The sequence below is a fragment of the Paramormyrops kingsleyae genome, chromosome 23 (genome assembly GCF_048594095.1).
Source record: "Paramormyrops kingsleyae isolate MSU_618 chromosome 23, PKINGS_0.4, whole genome shotgun sequence".
In the NCBI taxonomy this organism is placed as follows: Eukaryota; Metazoa; Chordata; class Actinopteri; order Osteoglossiformes; family Mormyridae; genus Paramormyrops; species Paramormyrops kingsleyae.
In genome coordinates, this window is record NC_132819.1 from 6,326,295 (window position 1) to 6,346,185 (window position 19,891).

Sequence of the window (19,891 nt, forward strand, 5' to 3'; positions counted from 1 at the left end):
GTTTTCCTCTAGCTGTCAAGCTGTGGATCAGCCCTCTACGAGGACAGCCTGTTCCTGTAGAAGCGGTGCGCCAGACCTGACCCTAATCGAGGGGCTTTTCGGACCCTATTAATTATTAAATGAGGGCACGCTCAGCTCCGAAAGCTCCAGACTCCCTTGATAGCTGTGTTACTGGATCCCTCGACTCCAGCTGGCCGCAAGACCAGCTGGTGTAAATCCTGTCAAAATTATTCCCTAAATTTGCTATTCTCATGTCTCTGTTTTGGCAGAAGAGGCAAAATTCATTGCTCAGGACTTTCACGGCCTTGACGTCCCCCAGTAGGAGTCAGTCACGGTCCACTTGGCAAAACAGCCCTAGAGGACTGACACTGGTGACACAGGTCTGCTGCTAGCTCGATACATCTGCTAATGTTTTGGAACGAGCTTCTTGGCTAGCGCGCTTGCATTTTTTGGGTCAGTCAAGTAACTTTCCCCTCCCCTTCTTGAAATCCTTGAGTGGAGAGCAGTATCCACTGATCGTCAAAGCACCATCGAGCGACTGGCGGGAGCGCTTCGACAGCTAGCGGAAAACGACAGCTCAGAACAAGTTCTACTGAATCGGAATATATATATGTCTGTGTGTATATGTGTATATATATATATATATATATATATATATATATATATATATATATACACACACACACACACACACACACACACACACAAAAATAACCAAGTAAATAAATAATCATGTGTTATTTTTGTAAGCCGGGAGAACTGCAGATTCATAAATTCTCATTTTGGGGAGAGCACGTGAGAGTTCTTACGTAGGGGAAAAAAGCAATCTTACTGGGAAAAAGCAATTTGTATCAGTGCAATAAGAATATAAGACAAATTGCTACTGATTGGAAATTCTGGAGCTAAACGATAACCGGGAGTTAGTGCGGCGTGCGTAGAAGGTGTTGTATACGATGCAGATTAAAAAGAACAGAAAAACTGATAAAAAAAAAATATGCGGGACACGCATTTCTGAAAATGGGAATATTTCCGGATAAAGCACGGCCTTTGTGCAGACGTATTTTATATGAAGGATTAGGTCTCTCCCCGTATCAGAAGACTTCACCTTCTGTGGGCCGTGCACAGTTGGTTTTGTTAAATGTTTAAAGTAAGTGTATATGATAATATAAATATGTGCGAATATAAATGTATAAATCCGCAACCCTAACCAGGATAAGCGACTGGAGGATGGATGTATGGGGTAAATGTATAAATATATAATATGTATATGTAAATGTTACGCTTATTTCGCGTCCTCTTCATACAAGTGGCAGCGGTCTGCGTGCGCGCGAGTGGGATTGTATGTGGAGTGAGTAGTGTGTGCGTGCGCGCGTGCTCGTGCGCACGCGTGTGTGTGTGCGCTGCTGAAGAAGCATAACTGGTAATAAAGTGTCTTGTTCTCACCGTTTGTGATACGAGCATACAAATAACGTAGCAGTATGTACCAAACGCCGGCAGCTTTCGCGATCTCCCAGTGTGTTGTGTGTCAGTCAAAAAGCCATCGCAGGTGGTACCATGCACGTTCACCCGTGTGACCGTCCTGTCACTGTTTTCCCGGGGATAAGTGCAGTTTCCATGGTGGGTGGACGGGTTTCCGGGGGGTTAATCTGTCATCGACATGTTTCACATGTGAGAAAACGGTTTTTATGTCTGGGCAGGATATAATTTCTCCATGGCGTATAATTTTATTTTTCATTCCATCTGAAGATTTGCATGCAAATTATCCATCTGGAAGTTAGTGTATACATTCCCGCCGTTAATCCTTCACCTTTATTTATTTAGGCATATTCATTTTTTTCTTATTATTTTTTGGGAGTTCTCAACAACGTTGTGGGGTGTAGAACGACATTATATTGCAATCCAGAAATGACAGCTGGGTTGGTTTTGTTTAGAATTTTTTTTTAAGTAAACGATTAAAAAAGTGATTAAGAACAGAAATGAATTCGCTTATATCCCTTCTGCTGTTAGAAAATTAGATCGCAGCGCCACCCAGGGGCAGAATGAAGAAAACTGGCTCTCATCAAGGTTGTCAATTTTCCTGCTTAAAATGGAGGACGACCTCAGCTCGTTGTCCCTGGAAAGGACTGTTCCAGCGTGTCCTCCGCCCAATCCAATTTGTTTTTTTTCATGGGTAAATCTATTTACACCGGTTCGAAACTCTTTGAAGTCAGTCTCAGTCGGAAAGAGGCCAAAAACCTCCACGCTCCTGCAGATTAAGCGTGACCAATGTAACACTTTCAGTTCTTATGATGCAGCTAAGAGTGATGGAAAATTCTTTCAGCTTCGATTGACTGAGATATATACTGTAAAGTGCATAAATGCAGTTTAAATGTTTAATTTTTGCCTAGAGCTTCTGAGTGTACTGATGGTGGATATTAAAATGACCAGGATCACATATTGTGCTGTCGAAGTTATGGCCAAACGATGTAAGCTTCATCGCCCAATAAGTTATTGTTTAGACCGAGTTCTAACAATTATCTGCTCAAAACCATTTGTAACAGCTGTATATACAGTGATATGCTGTGGGACTGGAAAGCACTGCAGTGCATATGAGAAGTCACCTACTAAACTGTAAATAATGCAGTGATCACAGATATATATATATAAAAATATTTTAGAAGGTGGAAGATTTTATTGTTTCTCCTGTTCTTACAGTGGAAAAATATTTAAAAGATGTCCAGACCCAATTTTACCATCAATGTTAATGACGTGGATAATATTAGCAGATCACTCAATGGATGGAAATTGCATAGATAATTCATTTTCATATTCTCAGCATTTTTCAATGGGGCCATCTAACTATGTACAGGAATATTTTATTTTGTTATTTAAGGATATGCTAATTGTATTTATTTTTTCCCAGTCACATGACCTAATAACTGTCAGCCCCCCCCCCCCCCCCCACGACACGAGTACGAAAGCAAGGGGGCATGTATCTATTTATTGTCCATATTTGTGCTGCTTCGATGGAGGCCGCTGGCCCGTACTGACAGCCGAGAGGACGCAAAGGCGGGCTCTCAGTGTGAGGCGCAGCTGTGCGTAAGGAATGCCGCGGAAGCAGACTCGCGGTATCGGAATTCCGTTCTACTGTCGCTCGTTGATGCAGCTAAATACATAACAATAGTACCAGTATTGTCTGATGTTAACGAATTCTGTTAAATACGCAGCAAAAGTGTAATAAATCACGAATGCATTTCAAGCTATTAAGCTGTAAGGTGTTCTTGCAACGATGGCTTTTGTGTGATGCTAATTTCTTGTGCTACGTATAACACTAGGTACATGTATACACCAATGTGTTTTAGAGACATTAATTTTTATTTTTTTTTATTTTTTTGGGGGGGGGGTGTCTTTAAGGTTACGAGTACGCCAATGGAAGTGAAGTGATAGGTAGCAAGTCTAATTCAGGTTATTTCTATAGTTAACCAGAAAATCTGTTACCTTCAAGTATGTGAATGCATTATGCTGTATAACAAGATAAGCCGCTGTTTTTTTAAATGATCTAATTGTGGTAACTTTGTTGACATACACTGTACTTTGTAATGTGATTCTGGCACCAGGGATGATTATTATGTTTCTGAGTATGATGTGGTTTATATATCTCTTTCTTTATGCCACTTGCTTGGGTGCCATCTTGAAACAAAGATATGGTCTCCATTAAATGAAGATGGCTTCTCCCCTCGTTTAATCACCAAATGATTCAATTAAATCTCTGACATGAGTGATCATGAGCAAATGCTGTTGCAGGTAAACATTCATTGTTTGACCTTCAGGACATGTTTTGCAATCAGAGTGAAACTGCATTTCTGTCCGACCAAACAAATCTTTGGGATATATTTAAGATTTTAAGATGCAGCTGTTTTTTTTTTTTTTTAACTCAAACTGCTGCGGTTGTTGTGAGGTGAGACTCCGTCATCCTTTATGGGGCTTTGATCTCACTGACATTTTTCCAGATTTTTCCTTGCATCTTAATTCCAGTGGACATCTCTGGGTTTCACAAAACCATCCATTCCGGCTTCGAGGTTGGAGTTGAGCATAGAGAATGGTGTGTTGTACTTATGACCAAATGAAGCTTCACGAGCCATTTTCTGTATTTTTTTTTTACCTCACTCTTGGTTTGCTTTTGGGCATGAATTGAGCCCTATTTTGAACAGTGAGCACCATCTAGTGGTGTCAGAAAATAGAGCAATTGGTTCATGAAGTTTCATTTGGCCATCACTACAGCATTGAGCAGTAACCTTGTGCCATGGGTGTCTCCAGTGATCTGACACCATTGTGGTTGATGAACCAAAGACTAGCTTCTGAGGCGACCACCTGAACATTAAAATTATGTAACTGCAATATGCCTTTTGGAATACGCAGTCAGGCATTGATGTACTCCAGTAAAACGCTCTTATATATAAATTTAAGTATCCAACAGTGCAAATAGTGAAGTGAGGAAGACCCTGCATACGTGTGCACTCTGCCTGTGCAGTATGATTCTGTTTTGCATCGTGTGATGTGATCGTCTGGTTTTATGATCAGGTTACAATAATTTTTTTTTATTGTTCTTGTATGCCTCATAGAACAAAGAGATGTGTAATTATTTTTAATACATATAGAATTAAAAATATGAATGTCTGTGAAACAGATGGAAGAGCTGTGTGTCATTTTTGTTGCTGCTGTTTATGAGATGTTGATTTTGGGGACATCTATGGCCTTCTCCGATGTAGCTGTTATCACCCCCCCCCCCCCCCCACCTTGCATCTAATGCCTCTGCCCAGAGAATATACTGCTGATCGCTGTTGTCACTCTTAAGCATAGATGGCGTAGATACCTATGAAAACAGACTGTACTGATAACTGTTCCTTATGCTGCTGAATGTTGGTCACCTGATCAACCACCACTGTAAATTCTGACTGTAAATACTGTACCTCTGGTTCTGACCACAACTATTTCTGCTGACTGTAGTTCATCCTCCTGTCCATACCTCATAACTTGTGGCCTAAGTTGTAACCCATAATACTTTCGATAACTCAGGCCAGAACTCATGGTGTGTAGCTTTGCAGCATTTCCCGACAGCCCACCCAAGAAGCAGACAAAGTACTGATGCTGATTTTCACAAAGCTCTCTTGTAATTTCTCAGCTGGGCCACAAGATGGTGACAGGAGCACTTTGTGCAGCGGATCTGCCATCACTGAAGCAGACCAATGGGCTGCAGTTTTTGAGGAGGGAGACTGAGCGCTGCTTAGCAACTGGTCATAGCATCGCTGGCTTGACAAACCATGATGCAAAATTGTCACTGTCATCTTCAGCCAGATGTCTTCTACCCTCTGCATCAATACAAAGTTTGAAACTGTTGTTCTCAATGTTTTTGAGAATATATTTTCTCTCAGTTGGACAACAAAGTCCACCTTGTGTCTTATGGGTTTCCTACTGTAGCCCACTGACATACATTAAAGGTAACTGGGGTTTAAATTTCCCATAGTATATGAGTGTGTTTCTGCATATATGCTGTGCCCTGTGATGGACTGGCATCCCGTCTAGGGTGTACCCCTCCTCATGCCCCATGCTGGAAGGAATAGGCCCCACCCCCCCACCTGCGTTTCTGACCAGAAAATGTGGTTAGAAGATGAATGGATAATATATTTTGTGTAAATGCTTGTAAAGTGAAAACAGAACTTGATGATTACCAAAGCAGTGTCCAGGAAAATTGAAGATCGTCTTTAAGTGGTGAATTTCTCAAAATTCCAAGGTAACATCCTCACAAAGATTAAGCATTTTGCTGACACGTTTCAGCAGAAAAGCACTACGCACATCCCTCCGTCTTTTCTCAGCAAAACAATTGTACAACCACTGACAGTCTGCTGTCGCATGACATTCAGATAGTTAAACCATCTTTATTGTATTAGATGAGACAGTTTGTAAGTCATGCAGTAAACCGGAAGTGCCTCGGACCTTTTATAGTGACACGTCGGTGTAAAGCACAATGACGAGAGGGGGACGTTTCTGATTAACTACAGCACAATGAAGCCCCATGTGACAGCCGATTCGTATGAACTATGGGCTATGATTGGTCAGTGTGAGCAAGATGAGTGCTGTCTGGAGAGCATGTCTGTGATTGTTTGATGGTTGTTGGCGAAAGCCTGTAAATACGCACTACACCACACGCCTGCCTGGAGGCTTCCCAGCATGGAGTTAAAAACTGGGCAGGTTGCCACTGCATTGAGTGCGTGTGCGAGCGTCTCATTGCAGCACGGAGAGTGGGAGGGAGAGAGAGAGAGAGAGAGAGAGTGTGACGGCATTGCCACCATGCGACAGAGGGAGCAGATAGCAGCCTAGAAGGACAAGACCAGGCAGCCACAGACGTCAGGACGCAGGCAGAGTCTATCCCCTTACATCCTGGTTTCTTAAAAAGAGAAAACCTTTCCCTGCTTTGGAGTCAAGGAGGACACTAGAAGACCTTCCACGGGAATTCTGGGGCCTTGAGACTGAGGGCTTAGAGAGCAAGAGTGGACAACAAGCAGAGCTCTCCAAGACACGGTAGGAGGCATCTGAAAGACGGTGAATGAGTAAACAGAGAGACCATGAGCCTCGACTCAGTGAATGCTGCCACTGCTCAGGAGGCCGGACCATGCCCGGCTGTCAATGCCACCACAAATGGGGACAGCCTGAGCTCATGGGAAGAGCCAAAGGGGTTATACCACCAGAACGCTTCTACCAAGAACTCGGTGAGTTTGACGCAAAACCCTGTCTGTTGCTGGATTCTGTGGTCATCTTTCAAAGCCAACAGTCCCTGAGGTTGTCCCACGTGGTCAGCAGGTGAGGAGGAATATGGAGGGAGCTGAGGGAGATTGCAAAACGATTGTTTACATTCTGAACACGCGTTGTGGAGCATAATCCTCACACCATTTACATCCGTTTGTATAGCTATTCCATGAAACAGAAACACCAATGGCTATGATTCATGTTCCATAGCACATATTTAATTTTTTGGCGTACATTGTCCAGTGGAGATTGTGACAGGGTCCTCATAGGATTTGTGGTGATTAATGTAAAAATGTCGGTGACCTAGGTCGGCACTGGGCAGCAATTGGCTGTCTGAGGTGCTTATCGATCCGCATCCTGAATTCTGACTGGAGGGCTGTTGTTATTGTCCAGGAAACACCAACGACAGCAGCCCCAGGGTCAGAGCCGGGCAGCTCAGTAAACACAGGGCTATAAGTGGGGAGTTAATGCCATTTGAGCTGCATCAGGTGCAGCTTAGAGTGGTGAAGGCGAGAGGGATCACACTCAATCAAAACATGCCAGAAAATGCACGTTTTTCACTCATGTCTGTCTTGGTGGAAAATATGATCCAACACATTGTCAGTAGCCATAATCAAGCAAACAAACAAATATATATATAAACAAATCATACCTCTAATATGCTTGTGACATGTCTAACTTTGGAGTGACTCTTCTGTCTTACTGCAGGTCCGGGTTACAGTTGAACCCTTAAGTCGATATTTGAAATAAGCAGTTAACTTGATTCTGCATGGAACGAGATGGCTTGTTTATGACACAATGTGTACTCTGTAGGATGGAAGTTGCATGGAAGTCGATCCAGTGCTTTTCCCACTGCACTGGCACCTTCCAGCTCTATAAATAGCCACAACCTCTTCACTGTCCACTATATTCCAGACATACATGGGGCACCATCTCTTGGCTGCATAACAGTTGTCTGTGTGTGTTTTCTCCTTTGATTTCCATTCTAATTTTGTACTGCTATTTCTCACAAACAAGCAACACCCTACCTAGGATCAGGTTTCAGTGCAACAATTCCCCCATAATTTTTGCAGTACTAAATATGTCTGACTCACAAGTGACTTCATTAGCAGTTATCCTAGTTCAATGATCTGCTTACGTGTTTCGATAACTGCTAAGTCAGGACTGGCAGTTATAAATGGACGTGCAAATAACCAACCCTAAGATTTATGTTGTTCCACCTGACCTTCCCTCTAACAGAACACTGTCATGTCTAACCTGTCTCTTACTTGAGCATAGTTTCTCCTGTACTCTATCTGTGGCCTATAGGCTAAACACGCTCTCTCTGGATAATGTATTTATGTATGACATTTGTAATAATTTATGTATATTTTTGAATGTATTAGATCTACATGAAACTTAACCAGATGAACTTCATTAAATGAGGACGTGCATTTGAAATTGGAGAAGATATGGCAGGCAGTTCCAGTCATGGCCTCTTGAAAACCCGTTATGATTCTGTAGTTAAGCTCATGTTGGTGGATATGAAAGTGCATTGACAATGTAAGGCTGTAATTCAAATTGTCCATCCACTGATCAAATGTCTTGTCAAGGGAATCTAGCACGTGATTTATTTTCTCTGTCTCCTAAAATAGTATGAAATATCCGAATGCTTACCTTAAAAATATTCTACTAGATGCATCAGTTTTGTGCTCCATGGTGTTTAGTTCAGCTGGTATGTAGATTATATCTAAGTATTGACCTAAAATGACATCAAATCCCAGCAGCTAACACATTCTCCATGGCTCTTTACAATTGAAAATTGTCAGTTGTCCAAGTCAGGCGTGAACATTCAGTAAGTGACGGCCCCATTCTGATCTCACCTGTCCATTCATGAAGGGTGTGGTGCGGCGAGCCAGGAAGGTGGAGGGAGGCATCTTCTTTGTAAGTATCACTAGGGAGCATCCGGAAACATCCGTGCCATGTTTGATAAGCGTGTCACATGACCAGTGTGGAGTAAATGCATGCGGAGTGGACATTAATTCTTTATGTTAGTGCATACTGTAGTGAAAACCTGTGACCTGTAGCCTTGTTGAAAATGTTTGCATATTATAACGGCTGAACAAGCTGAAAATGCATTGCATTATATATGAGTTTTTTCACTGACGCTGATCATATATATATTTATGTGTGATATGTGTGTGTGTGTGTGTGTGTGTGTATTTTGCACAATCACCTTCATTAAAAAAACATCTGAATTATAATGTGGGATACCACCTATTCCAGGACTGCATTTTAATAACATCAGTTTGGTCATGACATAATGTATAAAAATGTTTCTGTGTAGCTAAAAACAATTAGCAGGCATGGTTTAGATTAGTATTTCTCAAACTACGGGCTGTGGACCGGCACCAATGCCCGTCCATGGTCAGAGACCCACCGGGCTACAGTGGGACAAAATAATGCATCGCAAACACAGAGCATAAACTGGCTGCTTGCCTGCTTTTTTTGCTTGCTTGCAACTCAGAGCTCCTCCTTGAATAAAAAAAAAATGCTTACATACACAAACACATATATTTATGTATTTTTTTTTCTTATTGGACCCGGGGATGGAATAGCTTGAGAATCTCTGGTTTACTTGATCCTATGTAATGGTTGAATAAAAATTACAAATGTAAAAATACTGACTCAGAACATGTACTAACAGCCCCAGGGAAATGGTGAAAAAGATAAGATTAGGTAAGTGCAGCTGGTGGAGCGGGTACGAGGGTAGGTGTCACCATCCGATTATGGGATATAGCGAGCGGCTCAGCTGCTGATGACGGTGATATTAAAGGTAGCGGTTGTGAGTGTGTCTGTTTGGTCCCATGCACGTCCACCCCACCCCCCCGCAGCCTTGCTTTGTGTGGCAGCACATCTATAATTAGCCCCCCCAGGGCCGCCCCGTGCTGGATGACTTACGAGCTGTTGGTTGCCCCATTTGGAATGTCCAGCTTGCCCTTTTACCCCCTTCTGCCCTGGTCACCGCCGGTCTCGTTTTACACCCGTGGCACTCGGGACACCACTGAGCATCTGGGAAAGTGGTCTCTGGAGGTATCCTGCTCTTGGGGTCCTCCGAGGATCATGACGAAATAAATCTTCTGTGCCCACCGTCCCTAGGAAATTTTATATAAGATACACTAAATACTCAAGGCTATTTTTGACATAGCGAGTCATGTTTCTTGACAGAGGTGCCCTGCGAGCCACTTTGTGATTAAATAACAAATTTCCCAAATTCCTTTTTTTTGTTGTGTTTGAGATGAGACAGCCAATTACCTAAAGTCAGGCTTACTCATCACATGTTAGTATTGGGAACCAAAACTCACTCAGTCCGCATGTAGCTCAATGAAGAGCTTTCGATAAATTTACAAAACTCACACAAGTCCACAGAAATTTTCTTTACAACATATCCCATGGATTGAGTAAGTTTTCAAAAGTTGCCCGGAGAATCTTGATTGAGGACCTGGCAGAGATGGAGACACAAAACTTGCTGGTAACGAGGGTGGAGTTAATGACAGAATGAACTCTGATTGGCTGGATAGTATGGGCGCGGCTAATGACTGAGTAAACTCTGATTGGCTGGGGAGTAAGCCTATGAGTTATTTGATAGTGCTGATCTGCTGCAATTTTCTTTTCAGTTATACACAGTTCCACAGAGGCCTCAATACGTGTTGACAGGGTGACATGCAATTTCTCACCTATCATTGGTCATCTGCTGACCCAGCACTGTTTGGCACGGATCAGGGACAGGAGAGATGTGTCGGGGCTTTCGGTTGGTTCCTCACTGACCCCCTTGCACCCTCCCCCCCCCCAGCCTAAGCCAGAAAATGCTGTCACCATCGCTGTGTCATCACGGGTGCTCTTCAGGACGGAGAAGGAGGACATAGTGTTTCGGGAGAAAGGGGTGGAGGAGTACCTTAATTATCAGGTGGAGCACGAGATGGAGCCCTTTGCACCTGGGCCTGCCTTCCCCTTCATCAAGGTAACCGATGTTCATGCACATAGCTGCACACAAGCACACTGACCTCAGCCGCCGGGCAAAGCAGTGAGCAGCATCAACTGCTAGGTCACGTAGTTACGTTAAGTCAAACTTTACTGTCAGCCATACAGTGAAACAAAACAGCATTTGTCTGAGACCTTAAACATGGCTTCCCACGTAAGACGACATAAAACCTGCGATGGATTGGCGCCCCGTCCTGGGTTATTCCCTGCCTTGTGCCCGTAGCTTCCGAGATCCGGATGCCCACAACTCTGAATAAGACAAGCAGGTCATTGATGATGATGATGACATAAACACACAAGGCGATAATTAATAAACAAACAAATAAATATGCTGTACATATCATGCAACCTTTCACTTGGACTGTGCAGTGGGTTTGACTGTAAACAGCTTACAGTGGAAGAACAGTGGTTTAGAAGATTAATGTGTATGATACAGTGTAAGAGGTTTTCAGCAAATACAGGTGGTGGATCACCAGCAATTCAGCCAAAATGTACAGAGAATTATGAATTATGATGCCATGGTAGTATTTCTGACCTGGCCTGACCGTGGATGTTGTGCAATCTCAGATGGCACAATATTACATTGGTTTCATGCACTTTCCTTGGACGACTGCACTACCATTGTACTGTTAAGATAAGACAAGATAAAAAACCTAATTCATCCGAAGGAAAGTTATACTACGGCATAGTTCTCACCGTGCAAGATTAAACAACAAACAGAGCTGAGAAATACCAAAGATAAAAATTACAAGTATAAAGACAAAAAAGATAAAAGAGATGAGGTTATGTAAGAAGGTAACTGAAGTGGGAGTGTTCATGTGCAAACAGGTGTACACATGATACCATGCGTATGTGCAAAACAGAATGAGGCAGATTATTAAATAAACGCTATTAGAAAGAGTCCAAAGGTGACAGGAAAAGCAGTGAGAGTCTAGCCAGTTAGTGCTGCTTTATTGTATCATACTAGCTTATTGTATTTTTAGGTCCTTGCACTGCATCGTCTGATGTTGCACTGCAGTCTTGGTGAACAACAGCGTTGTCCTTCAACACGTCCTACATGTAATTGTAGGACAGATTCCATAGCACAAGGATTTCATTGTATTCTCTGAATACACAGGACAATAATATGTGAATGTTTTTCAGTGCTCTTTGTTATTACTGGCGAACCTGTAGCAGGACATTGTGCACACGTCAGAGTGCGTTTGTGAATTTCTTATGGAGAGTAAGAACTTCAGCACTGCACACCCCCATTTTGCCCTGTTCCCCCCCAGGCCCTGGAGGCGGTGAACACGCGGCTCAGAGATCTCTACCCCGACAGCGAGGAGCTCTTCGACATCGTCCTGGTGACCTATAACCACGCCCACGTGGGGGTGAGGCTCATCAACACCATCAACTACCACAGTGAGTTCAGCACGTTATCTCGCAATGTCCCAAACTGCCCATCGCTATCCTGTTCTGTCACCTTGCTGTTACGGCACAAACCATGAATGATCTGGTTCCTGTTTTTTTACCGTTTAGTTATGATCAGATTCCGCAACATTACTGTTTAGGCTAAAATTGCATTAATTAGCTTTGGAAATGAGCAACATACATTTTACTTAATTTCATGACATCACACATAAGCATCATAACAGAAACAGCATGTAGTGAATACTCTACAATCCTCGGTATGTTATTGCATGATGAAGCTATAATATTAATTGACATGCGCTAATAAGATACCTGTTTTATAAATGACCTGTAAGGGACCTGGATTACTTGTTTACTTGCATACTCACTGTTGCCATGGATACGTTCACAAACGTCGTCATGATGATGGAAAACTTCGCTATGAGCTACACACGTTGACTCTGGGGCTTCCAGAACAACTGGGCCTGTCCTTCCCACACAAACACTGTGACCTGTGACCCCATGTCTAGCTTCCTGCCTCTTCCTGTGATCCCGCTTCCCTGGTGGCCATAGCTTTGTTCTGTGTGAGAGTAGCCGAAATGCGCACCCCGCTGTCTCTGTGGAGCAGACCCGGCGACCTCAAGCCCATCGCACCTCTGCACGAAAAGGCCACTGCTGTGAAGATGAAAAGATAGGGGGGGTTGTTCCATTTATGGACAGGGGGAGGGGTAATATAACAAAGGGGTTTCGATGGCTAGAGCACGCAACAGTAGCATGGCCTGAGAACTTCCACGCTGCTTCTCATTTGGAGGCCTGAAGTCCTCCACAAGCCTACGGGTTGGGCGAGTTCCTGACCGCTCCATTGACCCCTGAGGGGCTACGGAGCCCATCTGGACGATTCAGGCTTAGCGGAGCAGGCGTCTAAGTGTGCGGTCAGTAAAGGAGGCCGCCGGCCGTGTTTTTCTTCCCCAGTTCTGTTCCCGTGGCTTGAGCAGACAGCTGATCTGAGCAGGTGCCTCCAGCACAACACTAACCCCTGTGGGACAAAATGCATTCGCTAAACCAGTAGCATAAATATGTGCTCTATTTAAAGTCATTTAAAAGATTTTATCCCTTTATGAAACTATTCCAAAGCAATTCAGGGTAAACTTCCAGCTCTCGAATCACAAAAGAGGATTAGTGCACAATTGTTACACATAAGGAAAGTCATTCATTTTCAAGGCAAGAAACACCCTGTAGGTATGTCCAGGGTACACTCCCTGTCTGCTCTGGGTGCGCCCTCTGAATGCCCTGGGTAATCCCTCTGTATTCTCTGGGTATGTCGTGGGCATGATCTCTGTGTACCATAGGTACATTCTTTGTTTGCCCTGGGTATGTCCTGGGCACACTCTCTGTATGTTCTGGGTATACCCTCTGAATGTCCTGGATACACTGTCTGTATGAAATGGGTATGCCCTCTGTATGCCAGGAGTATGCTTCCTGTATGTCCTGGGTACGACTTTGTTATGCTCTGGAAATGTCCTAGGCATCCTCTCTGTATGTCCTGGGTACACCCTTTGTAAGTCCCCTGTATGTCCTAAATACACCATCTGTATGCCCTGGGTATGTTCTTGGTATGAAATGGGTATGCCCTCTGTATGCCAGGAGTATGCTTCCTGTATGTCCTGGGTACGACTTGGTTATGCTCTGGAAATGTCCTAGGCATCCTCTCTGTATGTCCTGAGTACGCACTTTGTAAGTCCCCTGTATGTCCTAAGTACACCCTCTGTATGCCCTGGTTATGTTCTTGGTATGAAATGGGTATGTCCTGAGTACGCACTTTGTAAGTCCCCTGTATGTCCTAAGTACGCCATCTGTATGCCCTGGGTATGTTCTCGGTATGAAATGGGTATGTCCTGAGTACCCCCTTTGTAAGTCCCCTGTATGTCCTAAGTACGCCATCTGTATGCCCTGGGTATGTTCTCGGTTTGAAATGCGTATGCTCTTTGTACACCCTGTGTATGCTCTCTGTACTTTTTCAAACTTTATAATTCCATGCACTAAGCAGCTTGGTAAAATGATAATTCAGGGGCTTAATAGTAACTACATTTCTGGCCTATAGGGGCACTATATGGCCTCATTTGCTTCTCCCCAGCTCAGTTCCCACTGAGCGAACCGCGGTCAGAAAGGCACACGGGGTCTCGCTGAGCTCCGCTTTCTCCCCGGGGGGGGGTGCGTGGTCCTGGGAGGGGGGTGGCTTCTCTGACCCCCGCACACCACCACCGACCTCATGTGCGTCAGCCTCGGGCTCCTCTGGCGTGCGAGACTCTGCAGGAGGCTGGAGCGGCCTGAGGAGGGAGCCGCCTTCAAACACGAGCCCACTGAGCTTTCTGGGAGACCACTGGGGACATTCCATCCATCCATCCATCCATCCATCCATCCATCCACAGGTCAGCTGGGAGACATCAGCGTGTCCTGGGTCTGCCCTGTGATGGTAGTCTCCACAGCATATGTGTGCCCTGCGATGGACTGACATCCTGATGAGTGATTCTAGGATTATTTTAAGGTGGGGGGCATGAAAGAGGTCATAACTGATACAGTGGGACCAACCTTATCATTAGCCAATCATATGTTTTGAATCTGTGAGTGACAGAGGAGGGGGCACTCTGGGAGCCAATCAGCTTTCACCGGGGGTCTGTGCACTTGCAGGTGTCTCCTGCCTCACGCCTGAATATACAGTCATAAAAAATGGATGGTTTTTCTCATTTATAATAATTAAACACTAAATGTCTTTCAAAATTTGATCTGCCAGCTCTGCCCTAAATTGCTGAAGGATCCTGTTTTTGGGTGACAGGGAGCCGTTCCCTAAAATGACTTTTAGTTGTTGTGGTCACCATGGTGGACCAACTGGATGATCACAGGCATGTTTCCACAGATCTGTTCATCGAGCGCTTCTGCATGACCGGGGGCAGCAGTCCGATCGGGTACCTGAAGGCTTTCCACACCAACCTCTACCTGTCTGCAGACTCGGAGAAGGTCCGAGAGGCACTGGCGGAAGGTGAGCCCAGTGTGCCCAGTCCACGGTTCCAGTAACCCTGACTGTCCCATAAACCCCTGCTGGGGCAGACCCAGCAGCATCCAATGAGTATCAGGTAACCTTAAGGGACCTTTAAGGGAAAGCATCACTATATTGTAAACCAGTCTGTGGCAGGGTTATTATCATTAATGAAATAAGATACGAAAATAAAATTTAAGAATTACACTCAATGAAAACGATTGATATTTCTACATGGCTAATATTGCCAAAGGAATGATCTGTTTATCTTTCCTCTTTGATGAAAATCATTTGAGGAAATGCAATGCAATGCTTTGGGCCTCTTCTATGTAGTATTTCAACCATAAAAATGGCTAACAGCACTCCACAAAAACAAATAAAACGACACTGAATACTAAAGCTAAAGAAAATGGAGAATCAAATTAAAATAATAATTGAACTAAAAAAACAGGACTGTGCCAGCACTGGTCTCTGGCTCTGCGTTAGTCAGCCCCCCAGTGCTGAGCGTTTTTCTGCCCGCGTTCCCCCAGGCATCGCGGCGGCCACCATGTTCACGCCGGACAAGCTGACGGAGGTGTCCGAGACCCAGCTGCGAGTCGCATTCGATGGCGACGCCGTTCTCTTTTCCGACGAGTCCGAGCGTATCTACAAGGCGCACGGCCTCGACAAGTTCTTCGAGCATGAGAAGGAACACGAAAACAAGCTTCTCGATCACGTATGTTGAGCGCACATACGTCTTTTTAAACCGCCTGAATTTTGAATAGCTCGAGTGTGACTACTTTTTGAGTCATTTGCTTATGCATTTGCATGTGGATGGCTTTCATAACCTCCTAACATTACACTTTCTAAAATACCTTCTGTATTGATGCCTTTTTTCGTGTGCAGCGTTCTATTTTTAGCAACATAAATCTTAAGTAATCCATCCATCTTCCAAAACGGCTTATCCAGTAATTTGTCTTAACGAGCCTGAAGCCTGTCCCAGAAGCACAGGGAACAAGGCAGGGACACCCTGCACAGGATGCATCACAGGATGAACATGCACACTGCCACACCAAGGCCAAACGATGTAACTGCATCATTTTATCAAAATTGATTTATAACCAAAATTGCATGTCTTTGCAGGACAGAATAGGCAATTTATAGATTCCAGTTTCCCTAACTGCATGTTTTTCAACACAACACATGGAGAACACGCAGTCAATCATAATCCTACATGAAGTTACTCACCTTCTGATTATGTTCTTGGCCTTAAGATTTCTGTCTACACACTGACGTCTGTATTTGTACACACATCCATAAAATCTCAATGCTCCTAAAGCTGCCTTGTGCCTGGGAGTGTACACAAGGTTCTGACAATTCACTGCCAAGTGCTGTTTTAATTCTACCCCACTAGGGGCCGCTGAAGGGCTTCCTGGAAGCCTTGGGCAAGCTCCAGAAAAAGTTCTACGCCAAGGGCCACCGGCTGGACTGTCCTATTCGCACCTACTTGGTGACGGCCCGCAGTGCCGCCAGCTCAGGAATCCGCGCGCTCAAGACGCTGCGCGCCTGGGGACTGGAGACGGACGAGGCCCTCTTCCTGGCCGGGGCCCCCAAGGGGCCCATGCTGGAGAAGATTCGGCCCCACATCTACTTCGACGATCAGATGTTCCACGTGAAAGGGGCTGCGGAGATGGGCACCATCGCTGCCCACGTACCCTATGGCATCGCCCAGAAGTACCCCCACAAGAAGGACATGGGCAAGGCCAAATAGGTGGGGGGGAGCCCAGGGATTATGTTCAGAATCTCCAGTATCTAGGCTACAGACTTTACGTTCTTTTTTATCGTTACTATATTATATTTTTTATAAACAGCACTTTTTCAAGGGCGGAAAACACAAACACAGCATGGCATAAGCTTTGTGGCAGCTTCCTGTAACCCCCACCCCCCCAACTTCCATCGGAGGCCCACGGGGTCACATGATTGCTCTAGCGCCCGGAGACCGAGCTGCCACGTGCAAAGCTGTGCAGATCCACCGGCACTGAACCTGGAGATCACAGAGAAGGTCGACACACTGTGCACTACACTAGTGAAGAAGAAAACCTGATTTTGCTATATGTAGCTATTTTTTTTTTTTACTGTTACTGTTAAAAAATAGATTTCAACCAAAGGAGGAACTGCAATCTAATCCTAGTCAATAAGATCAGTCATCCTTTTTGAAGACTCTATGTCTAGTCTGCAGATACAGTGGATGTACCTTAAGGAGATTTATGCCATATCGTATGCAGTCACATATTCTGCAAGTATAACATATATTGCAGTTTTTTAGAGGATTAAGCTGATACTGTTGAAATAAACCTAACTGGTCTGTCTGGGGCAGGTGAGGCTCCTGCTGTGGGTACCATGGCAACCTATGGTCTGCATAGCTGTGTTTGGATGACGGACACGTCCTAACCTTGCCTCAGAAGGGGGAGGAACTTCTACTGAGCCATTGGCTGGAGATAAGGCTTCCAGCTACTTATAGCCATATCGTTTTCATATAAAAACACTGAGAATATTTTGGAGACTATATAAGTATTGGTATTTCATTTTATTACTGTAAGTGCCTGAAAGGTGTTATTTTAAAGTCCTGTCGATAGTGCAAACGCTGTCTTTTTGGTATTTTTGTTGGGGAGGAAACGCTGCTGTATGTGTTACGCAGATATGACCCCTAGCCTTCCAGAAATAGCATCCCGATATTCAGGGCTGGCCGAAACCCTTTCTGACGCCCCAAGTAAAATTCGATGGGCCTAGTTGTCACTCGTCATCTTCCTTCCCATTCTGACAGGTTGGTTAGATGGGGCGCCCCCTGGTGGTCGCTGGGTCTTTAGCAGCAGCTTAGTCCGCTTACGCCTTGGGCTGGTCCTGCCGATGTCGATCCTTTACCCTCCACCCTTCCACCCCGCTACTCTCCATGTTTACATATTTACCAGTGGTATATATTACTGTAGACGTTGCCCCACTGAAAAGATTCACCTCTTTCAATTTAATCTTTTCTTATTTACCATTGTATCCCCCCCCCCCCCAGGGTTAAACTTTCTCTCCCAAGTGTTTATTTCGAGTTAGTATGTGATATCTTACTTTTCTTTTGATTTGGTTTTTGAGAGTTTCATGTAAACTGTTTCATGGTGTTCATGTGATGAAATGTGGAGAAGAATCCCTTATTTTTCAAGACCTAAACTGTACTCCGAAGTTGTGTAGTATGCGGGACTATTAAATGCAACTAAATGTGTAAGTAAGGATTTGTGCCATTACTCAAAACTTTTTTTTTTTTCCAATTGAAGCTGGCAATAAAGCACCCCCCCCCCCCAAAGGAAAAATCTGAAGAATTTTAACCCTTCACTTCAGAAATTTAAACTTTCTGAAGTGACATGTTATGTCACTTCAGAAACTTATTTCTAGTGAAGTTCTAAAGTGCTAGAGCACTTGTTTCAAACTCCAGTCCTGGGGGGCCAGAGCCCTGCACATTTTTGGGTTTCCCCTCATTTAACACCCCTGATTCAGCTCCTTGAGCTAATTACCACACAGCTCTTGAGCTGAATTATTTGTTGTGGAACAGGGAAAGAACTAAGCTACACAGCGCTCCGGCCCCCCAGGACTGCAGTTTGACACCCCTGTGCTAGAGGTTTCCCTACCTTTGCCAATCTATTTCTGCTGCTATGAAAGTAGATGAGAGTGGCTAAGGATCCGGAAGCCCTCATGGCACTGAGTAAGCTCCCAAAACCCAGGAGTTCCCTGTTCTCAGGCGAAGTCCGTTTGTAGTACGACTGATCAAAGTGCAGAACAGGAAATTCTGCATATGGCCTGAAGTTCAGTAAACACTGGGAAATTGTCAAACCGCATTTAAAGACTGTCCAAATGTTCTTGTGCGTGACAAGACTACAAAAAGCTGAACAGCCTGGAGCAGTGAGGCCTTCTTTCTGATGAGGAGGGTGACATACCAACATATAGTCGCCTCCAACATTAGTAAACGGGACCTCGGACTTGAGCTCGTTGTACCTGCAGCTTCTGTCAGTGGCAGACGGTGGCACACGGCAGTGGATGCGCTCCGGTCAAGGTGACGTTAGAGGAAGCACATTCACTGGACCTGCAAAGCCCCAGGTCATAGCACAACACCTTCTCCTTCAGCTGCTCCAGGGAGGCAACATTGGCAAAAGTGAACATCTTGCCTGTGAGAGGTATGGATTGCCAAAAAGAGGAGCCAACCACGAGATCCAAGGTACTTGAGTACACTGTCAGCCTCTCGCTGTCTGCTTTACTGGTTACCAACCAGGAAGCTCCAGAGAGAAAGGGTTGGGGGGGAATATTGAGAAACGTTGGTGTGTATCCCGAGGGATCCTGCAGCAGCTACCAGAATAGCACATGGTTGACCTCATCTAGACCTTTAGACCTAGACCTTTGGACCTAGACGGCCAAATTCACTTTCATATAAGAAGAATCAGAAGATCAAGTTATAATGTAGCACATAATCTCCTTTCTCCTAGGCAGCCATAGGATCTGTAGAATAGAATAGAATAGAATAGAATGGGTGCTGTTGATGTCTCCAAAATCAATCTCACCTCCATGGTGACAATGTCAGATTTTAATTCTTCCCCACTAGGGGCCGCTGAAGGGATTCCTGGAAGATTGAGATTGAACATGGTAAAGATG

The 19,891-nt window shown here is 44.5% G+C and overlaps 1 protein-coding gene across 2 annotated transcripts; it reads left to right on the plus strand.

Annotated features, from left to right (window-relative positions):
- The first annotated feature begins 6,265 nt into the window (after nucleotides 1-6,265).
- On the plus strand, nucleotides 6,266-18,476 carry nt5c1aa (5'-nucleotidase, cytosolic IAa). 2 transcript variants are annotated; one of them, XM_072705660.1, is made up of 7 exons: nucleotides 6,293-6,746; nucleotides 8,662-8,706; nucleotides 10,616-10,783; nucleotides 12,075-12,204; nucleotides 15,107-15,229; nucleotides 15,757-15,941; nucleotides 16,620-18,476. In XM_072705660.1, exons 1-7 carry the CDS (start codon nucleotides 6,603-6,605, stop codon nucleotides 16,974-16,976), a joined length of 1,152 nt encoding a protein of 383 aa, XP_072561761.1. In that variant the 5' UTR covers nucleotides 6,293-6,602; the 3' UTR covers nucleotides 16,977-18,476. The 2 variants fall into 2 exon arrangements, with proteins under 2 accessions (XP_072561762.1, XP_072561761.1); XM_072705661.1 differs by lacking the exon at nucleotides 8,662-8,706 and having other exon boundaries at nucleotides 6,266-6,746.
- The last annotated feature ends 1,415 nt before the right edge of the window (nucleotides 18,477-19,891 follow it).

Coding starts and splice junctions, on each gene's coding strand:
- nt5c1aa (XM_072705660.1), top strand. CDS start 6,603: ATGAGCCTCGACTCAGTGAATGCTGCCACTGCTCAGGAGGCCGGACCA. Junction 6,747..8,661: donor ACGCTTCTACCAAGAACTCG/GTGAGTTTGACG, acceptor CCATTCATGAAG/GGTGTGGTGCGGCGAGCCAG. Junction 15,942..16,619: donor AAAACAAGCTTCTCGATCAC/GTATGTTGAGCG, acceptor CTACCCCACTAG/GGGCCGCTGAAGGGCTTCCT.